General features: G+C 38.5%; 1 protein-coding gene across 2 annotated transcripts; it reads left to right on the top strand.

Moving 5' to 3' along the window:
* Positions 1–181: 181 nt before the first annotated feature.
* Positions 182–10,481, top strand: srsf5b (serine and arginine rich splicing factor 5b). Of its 2 annotated transcripts, none has more exons than XM_084431612.1 (8): positions 182–754; positions 985–1,110; positions 2,241–2,311; positions 2,431–2,568; positions 4,762–4,831; positions 6,389–6,462; positions 6,661–6,768; positions 9,301–10,481. In XM_084431612.1, the coding sequence occupies exons 2-8, from the start codon at positions 985–987 to the stop codon at positions 9,560–9,562; spliced, it is 849 nt and encodes a 282-aa protein (XP_084287738.1). In that variant the 5' UTR covers positions 182–754; the 3' UTR covers positions 9,563–10,481. The 2 variants fall into 2 exon arrangements, with proteins under 2 accessions (XP_084287738.1, XP_084287737.1); XM_084431611.1 differs by having other exon boundaries at positions 982–1,110.
* The last annotated feature ends 303 nt before the right edge of the window (positions 10,482–10,784 follow it).

The raw sequence follows: 10,784 nt of genomic DNA, 5'->3' as shown, positions 1-10,784 counted from the left end.
GATGCAGCTATTTACCGCATGACGTGATTACTTATCTAGTCTTTCCTGACATCCCGGCTGTTTATTATCGAAATTGATTAATAAGGCTGTTAATTCCTATTTCTTTTTTACAATTAATTTTGTTACAGCCATAATGGAGCTCACTGAGAAGCTAAATAGTCCACCAGAAGGTTTTTTTTTTAGGTGAGTTGGACCAAAAGCGGCGCTTCTCCGTTCAATGAGTCGAAATGGACGGTTATTCAGTGGTTCAGTCTGATTCGTGAATCACTCTGATTGGTTTTGTGAACCGGTTCAATTGATTTATTGAAAACAGCCGATAAAAGTACAATTCGCTGCAGTAGACTCCATTTATACTATATAACGTATGTTATGGTCGGAATAGACATGGCAGATCAGATTATGTATCAAAGTAAATAATAATAATAGGCAGTAATATTGACACTACAGATTTTTCGTCTCTAAACAAAATAGGACTAAGTTACTAACTTACCATTTAGGCTCACCGTTTCATCATTACATTTGACAGTTTAAACTAATTGATCCATTTTTCACGTAGATAGCTACAGTACATAATGCTTTAAATGATTGAGTATTACACTGTATCTGACACAGTAGTAGAGCGCAGTGTCTGAACTGATCTCAGATCAGTGTTGAGCGTCGCTCGCATCTCGCGGCTATACACTGACTGACTCCATTTTGTGTGAAAGGGATTGTTCGCACACGCACTCATTCAGAGGAGAAACATTAGACAGAGGTACGTACCTGAGACAGTGCGTCTTCACACTTGTCTGAATTCATCTTATAAGGGTTGTTTTGTTTAACCGACTGTTTTGTGTAATGATTCGCCAGTTAATGAGTTCTCTTTGGATGTGGGTTGTGGTTCTTGAAGGCCCTCTAGCCTTCGTCGGTGTTTGACGCTTGAATAATAACAGCATCGTGGTATTACGGTTGATTTTTACCTTGTTTGTATTTGTTTTAAAGAAGATGAGCGGTTGTCGTATATTCATCGGTCGATTAAACCCCTCGGCTCGGGAGAAGGACGTCGAGCGGTTCTTCAAGGGTTATGGAAGAATCAGAGACATTGACCTGAAAAGAGGCTTCGGATTTGTGGTACGTATTGCCTTTCGTAAACAATCTCATCAAATTTCAGATACTGCAAAAGCATGCTGTTTGTGTTGCATTGTAATTATAGTGACTTAAGCTCTTGTGATGTGTGCATGTAACGTTAGGTGTCCAACCTCAATAATATATTAATAGCACATGGGCTGTGTTTCAAAACCTAGTCTACAATGGACAGCGTTTTTAAATAGAAAGCTCTCCTGGTTTTGAGACAGCCACGTAATGAAGTGTTCATAATTTCAGGTTATTAGTAACTTATATAGACTACTTTTTATTTTAATACTATATTTTCAAATGAACGACCATTCAAAAGTTTTGGGGAACCCAAAATCTGCATTTATTTGATCAGAAATACAGTAAAAACAGGACTGTTGTGAATTATTATTTTTTTAAATATCTATTTTAACATATTTGTAAATGGTATTATTCCTGTGATGGCAAAACTGAATTTTCAGCAGCCATTACTCCAGTCTTCAGTGTCACAAGATCCTTCAGAAATCAGTGAAGTCGTCTTTGCGGTCACTTTTAATCAATTTAACACGTCCTTGCTGAATAAAAGTATTCATTTCTTACTGACCCCAACCTTTTGAACGTTCATGTACATAATATTGTCAAATGAAATTGCAAGTTTGCAACAATAAACTGAGCAATTAACAAATGTAAACTAAAAGGACTTCTTATATTAATTGGACAAGAAATTAGGAGAAATAAACTAAACCTCAATAATACTATATATTTTCAAATTCACGACCATTCAAACTTTTTGGGGAACCCAAAAGCTGCATTTATTTGATCAGAAATACAGTAAAAACATGTATGTTGTGAAATTTTTAAAGTATCTGAATTTTGATCTATGCAGGCCACAAGAAGTAATGTTAATTAGTTGAAAAAAAAAGTTTTGATCACTTTTACTCACGACATGCTAGCTGGCAACAAAGGATTCCATTCATTATGCTAAGCTAAGCTAGCGGCGGTGCTGCCAAACTAAAACAATGCATGCACTGAGACAAAAATGCGTTTGCCCACCTATCTAAATGTAGGAAAGACGGTGAATAAGCCCTATTTAAAAAAACGGTGGAGTGTTCCTTTAAGCCTAAAAATTAAGTGCCTATTTTTTTCAGGAATTTGATGATCCAAGAGATGCAGAAGATGCTGTTTATGAGCTTGATGGGAAAGAGCTCTGCAATGAGAGGTATAATTCAATTCAGTGCCTATTTGTATAGTGGTTTTCACAACACATTGTTACATATTAGCCTTGGAGGGACTTGAGACTGAGCTGATACATGTATGATAACTTTTTTTTTCCTGCAGAGTGACTATTGAACATGCCCGTGTCCGCCTGCGTGGGGGCCGAGGTGGTGGTGGTCGTGGGGGCGGTGGTGGAGGTAGTGGTGGCGGTGGAGGACGTTTCCCTGGTCGGTATAGCCGTGGCTCCCAGGACAGCCGGAGGTAGGGGTCAATTGTTAAATACACTTTGCTCACGTGCTGTTTTATTATTACACATTAACATTATAACGTTTAGGGTTGGGTATCGTTTGAATTTGAACGATTCCGATTCCAATTCCTTGTTTCGATTCCGGTTCTTAACGATTCTCGATTCCGATTCTTTTAAGAGGTAGGGTCAAAAAAGTTTAGATCAATTTTAATTCTATGAATTTTTTACTTTTTATGAACTTTACTATGAATTTCTCACAGGGCTGTTTTCAACTACAGTACAATATAAATATCAAATCTATTTTAAACAATTTTTTTAGGATATTTTAAATGAGCTAGCTAACCAACGGTCTTTCTGAAGGAAATAGTCTGACCTAAATGGGCTATCAGGTAAAATAGGCTAAATAAGGTTGTTTACACTCATGTGTAAATGTGTTTTCATCATTTATTTATTTTACGTTCGCCGGCATCGCGCGCAGTTTTCAAACGAACGAGCAGAGGACGAGAGAATATGGTTGTAACTTACAAGATACCGAAGAATAAGAAAACATCATATAAGTACGTTTTTAAGGTTTAACGTCAGGGTTGTTTGCTCTGAATACATTTTATGAGGCACTGTGAGTTAATAGGGGAACGTGAGTAAAATGAATCCGATCGCTCAAACCACTTCAGGAGGTGGCCTGGGCCGCATTCCAGACGAAACTGGACAAGTGTAAATGCATCTGGTTGTTGAAACCACATATGTAAATTGTCCTCCTCCCAAAAATGCAAAAAAATAAATAAACGTGTGAGAGCGTGTTATAGGCTATGTAATGTAATAGCCAGATACGACGATACTGGAACACGCGCGTCACCGCAGATGAGAAGCTGAGCATCTATTCATCAAGCCAACGTGCAAACTATTGCAAAGTAAAGTGAAAGTAAGTCGCAGACGCTTAACACACAATCATCATCATTAAAAGTAAAGATAGAAATGGTCTTACCAGGGCTGTTACTGCTCTCTCTTATTGCGGTCTTTGATTTAGAAATTTTAGCTGATGATCAATAAAATGCAGCTCATATCTGTTGCTTTCAGTGACGTGCACTCCGTTAAATCTACATATAGCGCGGGAACTGAAGATCGGATTTAAATCCGTTTCGCAAAAACACATTTATGTGACCAGGTGTAAATGGAATCGTTTTGATAAATCAGATAGCTATCCAATCTGAGAAAACGCATGAAGTGACCAGGTGTAAACAGCCCCTAACAGCGGTGTCTTCTTCCGGCCGGCAGACTGGGAATCGAAACTAGGAATCGAAATTTAAACTTTTGAACGATTCCGGGAAAATCGCAAAGCTAGTCCCGGTTCCAATCGATACTCGATACCCAAGCCTAATAACGTTATATCTGGGTTGAGTTCCTTTTTGGTTTAATGAAATTAATACTTTTATATAGAAAATAGATTTCATTAGCCGCGTTTCCATTACCCTTCAAATTGCGCAAATTGAATATACGGCCAATGGAAACACGTCAATTTCGCAAAACTAACATTTATCGCAAAATAAGTTGTTACGCTCGCATGAGGTGGTTTTTCAGGCAGTTCGAAAAAGAAATATTTCGCAAACTGCAACGGAAACAGTTTTTGCGCATTTACAGGTCAGCTGACGTAGATGACGCGGTGTGTTTGGACAGAATACGAGACAGTTCTTTATTAAATTCAGATAAGACTAAATTATTACAGGAATAATGGATTCTAAACCTCAAATAGATGCCACAATCAAGACCTCGAAGCAGATATGAGGGAGAAACACCCAGAAACACCTCATATGTGCCGCTCACAAGTATAATAAGGGTCGTTCCTTACCATTAATGCGTGGAAACACACATATCTCCTTCGATTCATAATAATGTCTAGTGCAGTTGCTGGGATATAGTACATAAACCTACCAACGTCCGTTGCCATGGTTTTTGGAATGATTTTACTTATCGCGAGAGGAAAAAATGAAGTTTTAGTCGCATAACATCGGTTCATCGCCGTCATTTCGCAATAGTTTTTTGTCGATTTAGAAAAAAATCGCAAAAGTTTTGCGCAAAAATTGAATGGAAACGTGTCTATAGATTAAGTGACAGCAAAGTCATATTTGCACAGGTAAGGTTGTGTAAACATTAATTTTTTTTAGTGTTTTATAGAAATCAAGTCAATAACTCTTAACTGTTTCACCTGTCAGGAATCCTCCACCGATGCGCACTGAGAATCGTCTCATTGTGGAGAATTTGTCGTCAAGAGTCAGCTGGCAGGTGAGCATTCATCAATATCCTGTCATGTTTTGGGGAGTCAGTTGATTTCCCAAACACTGCAAATAACACAAAAAAAAAGGAAAAAAAGGAATCCTTCATAGATAATTAGAACATTTAGAGTTAAGTTGATTTATTACCCAATTAAATGTAAATCAATGGCAGAAGTTGTCATTCTGAGATTACTTTCACATTCAAGGTCATATAATACTGAGGAAACAGTAAGGTTAAGTCACTTTGCCTCTGTTTTAACCAATTGTTCACCCCTCTATTTGCCAGCCTGACTGTTGTGTCGTATGGAAGAGCTCGCTAATGGTGGAGTTAACCCCTACAGGGTCCCTCTCTCTGGTTAAGCCACTCCCATTGTGTCCCACGCCTAGTTGACCTCCGCCGATCGCACGAGAGCTCTCTGAGAGTGATGCCCTCTCGCTCTAGACGCAGCGGCTGCCGCTACAAAGCGCGGTTTGTGACGGTGCCGAGCTGAAAGAGAGAGAGAGACAGAGATTGAAAGCGAGAGATCGAGAGAGAGAGAGGGGCAGAGAGAGAGCGTGTGAAAGAGAGAAAGAGAGCGAATCTCTGGCTTGCGCAGTCAATCGAGGGGTTCGGTAATTTGAGAGGCTTCGATCGGTATACTCACCCACCCTGCTCTCTGGTGGTCCCACACACGTGGCAGAGGATAAAACAGCCCGATGGGTACGTTCCCAGGTATTAGTCTATAATCTCTTCCTCGCTGTTTACGCTCGGTGCCCTTGAGGGGACGGCACAAATAGGGTACGATCGATGGAGGGAGGCCTAGTGCACTTCCACACTGTATGCACTTGTGTTTTGGTAAGAATGCATTTGCCATGTAAATGTACATTTTACTAAATGTGGGGCCCTTTTTTTACGAGCCGCTCCACATAGTTGCTCTGCTAGTCTTGAATGTTGTAGTACAGGGGTCCGGGAATGTCACAGCATTGCAAGCCAAAATATCCATGGTCAGCGTTGTTCCCTTGATAACTACGCCGCCACTTTTTGTTCTAGTGCTAGTTAATTTTGGCGAAGAGACACAGAAGTCTTTGTGTTTGCACATTTCAGAAGCCAGTGCTAGCATCACAAAGCTTTAAATAGAGAGTCGAAAGAACATGAAATAAGGCCGATTGGGTGCTTGGCTTCGCTTTTTGTCACAGCATTGCAAGCCGAAATTTCCCAGGTCATCATTGTCCCCTTGATTACTACGCCACCACTTTTCATTCCAGAACCCATTCATTTTGGTGATGTGCAAACACAAAGTCTTTTGTGTCTCAATGTTTGGGCACTTCTCAAAGCTTTAAGTAGAGTGGCCACTTGGCTTCGCTTTTTGTTGGTTTCAAATCTATCCGTGTGCTGCAGTGTTCTTCCCTTCAACTTCATTTTAACGTTTATATGTAGCATATTGAACATGGGCCAGGCTTGAGCAAGATCTGAGAAGTTCTCGGACCCCAACTTTGATAGTTAATTTACCCTGATACTTCATAAAACGTGTAAGTGTGCTCATCTAAGTTACCTAGCTAACACAAAATGCTGCTGTACTGTGTGTAGGATTTAAAGGATTTCATGAGACAAGCTGGAGAGGTTACTTTTGCAGATGCCCATCGGCCAAAGCTTAATGAAGGGTGAGCTGGCTATTTTCTTTCCTGTTACTCTCCCAGTCATTTTTTTTTTTCCCATTGAATTCGATGAATTACAGTAACTGTAGATATATGTAATGTTAAATGGTTGAATATCACAATGAAGACAAATAATGGATTGAATCTAAATTGATATTGCATTACTTTTTGACTGTTTTACGTAATACTTGTATCTTTCTACAGTGTGGTTGAGTTTGCCAGCCATAATGATCTAAAAAATGCCATGGAGAAGTTGTCTGGGAAAGAGATCAATGGAAGGAAAATCAAACTTGTTGAGGCGTCCAGGAAAAAGTGAGTTATTTTGGTTTTTTAGCATGTAATAATAATGTTGCCAATATAAAAAATAAACATTTATGTATAAAACTAAATAAATATAAGATTTTAATAATTACTAGAATTATTTTGTTATTTCTAATACTTGTTCAGTATCATTCAAAAGTTTGGGGTCAGTCTTTTGAGAGAGAGAGAGACCTTTGAACAACTTTAATTACAACTTGAAGTCTTCAATATTCTCATTCAGTCGATAATATTCAAATTCTATTCTTAACCATGACTTCATCAAACCCTCATAAATCAGTACCACATCAGTTTGTCCCATACCACCTATTTTACTTTTAAGAGAGAGAGAGAAATTAATGTTTGTTTTTACCAAAGATGTGTGGAATTGTTCCAAATTGACAGTAAAGACGTTTGTTACAAAAGATTTCTATTTCAAATAAATGCTCTTTTGAACTTTCTATTCATCAAAGAAAATGCATGAATTACAGAAAAACAGTGATTATAATAAGAAATGTTTCTTAAAGCACCAAATGCTGACATGTCACACTGAAGACTGGAGTAATGATTGCTGAAAATTCAGCTTTGCCATCACAGGAATAAACAAAACGTTGTATTTGTATTTTTAATTAACCCTTAAACAGGCAAGAGTAGAAAATAAGCAACAAATAATTTCATGTCATTTTTTTTTATATATCATCTGGACTTAAGTAAATCATATCCAAAAGAATTTTTGAAAAATGTTATGTATTTTGGATTTTATGAGTTGTGACTCCCAGATCACATTGCCTGTTTAGGGTAAGGACCAAATCTATAACTGTAACTGCCATTGCATGTTTAAAACAATTATATCCTATACTTCAACTCATATAATGTTGACATATTATATAACATTGGAAAGCTTACAAACTCAAGATTCAGCCTGTGAAAACCGTTTTGAAATCGGACCTTGTGTTACCATAAAAATGGTAAAAAAAATTGGATTTAGGTCAGGGTGACTAATTGATCACAGATAACTTGAAGCAAATCATGTGACCAGCATAATTAAGACAGACAGGCTGTATCAGTTTAACCTGTACATTTTATAATTTGTAAAAAAAAAAAAAATCCCTCAGAATACAAAGATTGTTACAAAAATGAATACAAAGTTAATCCCTTTTTTATACCCAAAAGTGACAATTACCCCTTTTCCACCAAGGCAGAGCTGGTGCTGGTTCGGAGCCAGAGCCTAGTTTCAAATCGGTTCTTTGTTTTTCCACCGACAAAGCACCAGCTCCGAACCAGTAAAACTGGTTCTTAAGTAGCACCAAATCATTGCAGGGTCTAGAACGGAGCCAAGAAAGAACCGCTTGCGTCAGAGGCTGGGGGCGGGGTTACCGTGGCCAACAAGACTGAAGAGAAACTTGTGACCGCCATTTTCAAATAGCAGCTCTATCTCTCTCTCTAACAGCAGCTAAACACGATGGACGCGATCTAAAATATAAATCTAAGGCTAAAGTCGGCATCTTATTTTTAAAAATAAATGTTATGTACATGCCGTTACTCTCGCTTGTAATCTCCGTCTGTACAAATAATGGCGAGCCGCGCGAACACGTTGGATCCGCCGTGTTTGGATGCCGATGTAGCTCCGCAAAGCCATGAACATCAATAGTAAAGCAACGTGCGCCATTGTTGATGATGTGTTTGTGTTTGGCGCCGCCGCGCTAACGTTGCTGAAAAGATGAGACGTAGCTGTGACGTAAGACCTGGCTCTGCGTTGGCTCTTTTAGCCTGTGGAAAAGCAAACCGGTTCTTTGGAGGCTCGTCAGTCGAACCAACTCCGAACCGGCACTAGCTCTAGCTCCGAACCAGCACCTGGTTCTTGTTGGTGGAAAAGGGGTAATAGTGACTCAGGTGTAACATATATTTCAAAACGTGCTAAATAACAAAAATTTTATAAATGTTCTTTTTCAGCACCTTAAGACAATGTTCATAATTAATGTTAGCAGTGTTAGTATTATTTTTTCAAAAGAAAAGTAAGTTTAATATGTATTTACTTACCTCAGAATCTGATTGTCCTGCACCACTGGCAGCCATGTTGGATTTAGGTCAGGCTGACTAATTAATCACAAACAATAGGCTTGTTCGACTTGAACCGGCGCTGCACAGACCGATCGGTTTATGACATCAAAGTACCGCGAGAGCAATTCAAAAGCATAAGGAGCCGTCTACTTTCTATTCGCTCTCGCGGTACTTTGATGTCATTCACCGATCGGTCTGTGCAGCGCCGGTTCAAGTTGAACAAGCCTATTCTTAAACAAATCATGTGACCAGCATACTCAAGACAGACCAGGCTGTGATAAACGATAAAAGGATTTGATGAAAAAAATCCCCAAAAAGATGACAAAAACTATGTTGCACCCAGATCACATTGCCAGTTTTAGGGTTAAATAAATGCAGCATTGGTGAGAACAAGATTTTAAATCACATCAACCCCAAACTCTTGAACAATAGTGTGTAGATAGATGAATGAATTGATTTTCCTCTTGCTTTTCTCTTGTCCTGTAGATCCAGAACTCGGTCTCGCTCAAATAGCTCATCTCGATCTCGGTCTCGTTCTCGTTCACGAGGGCGATCCGCATCACGTTCTCGTAGCCGCTCCCGCTCCCACAGCCCCAAATCACATAACCACTCAAGAAGTCGGTCCCGTTCAGCCAGTCCCTCTCCTGTGCGGCCCAAGGAAGCAGCGCGTGCCGAATCCGCATCCCCGCCAACCCCGGCGCAGCGCCCTCCGCCGTCTCGTTCCCCGTCCGCTGACAGCCGTCATTAGATGCTGATGCTGCTGCTGCTGCACTGGGTGACGAGGGAAGCGGCTGATGAAGTTCATCGCAGCAATATTGTCCCACCTTTGGTCAATTTAGGCCTCTCTCCATGCCAGTGTTTTCACAGCTCTGTTGCTAATTTAAAGGTATTTGACTGGAGAGTCCATTTAAATCAGGACTATACAGCTATTTTTTGGTGGGGGGGGGTTTTAAGTTCATGTCTCAAATGGGTTTTTTTGTGATTATTTTTTTTTTATCACTACATACAGAGTGAGGTTTGATTTCTGCTTTTTCTGTCGAGATTCTTTAATTGTATAAACATATTCATGGACAAACCATTAAATATGATTGTTTTCAATAAGTTTGACCCTTTGTTGTGTTCTGAAGATTTGTAATTAGGGTTTTATGAAAAATGCAAATTGTTTGTAATTGTAGATGCTTGAATTGTAATGAAAGAAGTCAAAGAATTATCCCTTCACGCTGCATGAATAAAGAGATCTTGTTACACATTTGTGAATCCATGTTTTATATACCAGCCTGTTCATATGTACGCATTTGATTTCTCATTGTGTATACACATTTTAATGTTGCATTTGTTTTGAACGATTAAATCTAGCTTTTTTTTTTGCCATGCATTTTCTCATTCTTTTTTTCACAAAAGGGGATGAGATTTTAATATGCCATATTTTCTATGTATTGTAAACTGTCTCATGCTTATGAGTATTTTTTTTTTTTTCAGATCATGTTGAATCAGTGTCCGGCTTTGTCTGGATATGTTTTGATGCATGTTAATCATTCATTTGGAATATGAGTCACGTTTCTGTACCATGATATAAATATTAATTAAATGTTTTTGAACGTTTATAAAGTTTGTGTAGCACTGTAAAAAAAAAGAATAATAATAATAAATTCCCCAAAAAGCTGTTAGTAATGAGGTCAGTCGTTCATCTGAAAGCTCAAAAACATTTCACGTTAGACATAAATATTGTTTGTTAATAAAAGTTAACTCTACAGTACACATTTATTGTTAACATGAAGGTATTATTGCAAGTTGCGACTTTGTTTAAAAATTCACACTTGAAAGGTGTTTAAAAAAAATTAAGCATCAGACTCCTTCAAGATGTCATTTGTTCTCTGCATATTTTGTTTGATGTCTTAGATATGTATTGAAAAGATTTATTAAATGCCTATGGTGATATTCAAATAAAAAATATGGCAGCTGAAAAAGCA

The sequence above is a fragment of the Rutilus rutilus genome (genome assembly GCF_951802725.1).
Source record: "Rutilus rutilus genome assembly, chromosome: 15".
NCBI classification, from domain to species: domain Eukaryota; kingdom Metazoa; phylum Chordata; class Actinopteri; order Cypriniformes; family Leuciscidae; genus Rutilus; species Rutilus rutilus.
Note: the sequence above shows the minus strand (reverse complement) of the source record. Positions and strands in the feature narration are given on the sequence as shown.

Excerpts from the sequence above, each read along its gene's own strand:
- srsf5b (XM_084431612.1), top strand. The coding sequence starts at position 985 with ATGAGCGGTTGTCGTATATTCATCGGTCGATTAAACCCCTCGGCTCGG. Across the intron at positions 6,463-6,660 it reads CGGCCAAAGCTTAATGAAGG|TGTGGTTGAGTTTGCCAGCC; the intron begins GTGAGCTGGCTA and ends ATCTTTCTACAG. Across the intron at positions 6,769-9,300 it reads GTTGAGGCGTCCAGGAAAAA|ATCCAGAACTCGGTCTCGCT; the intron begins GTGAGTTATTTT and ends CTTGTCCTGTAG.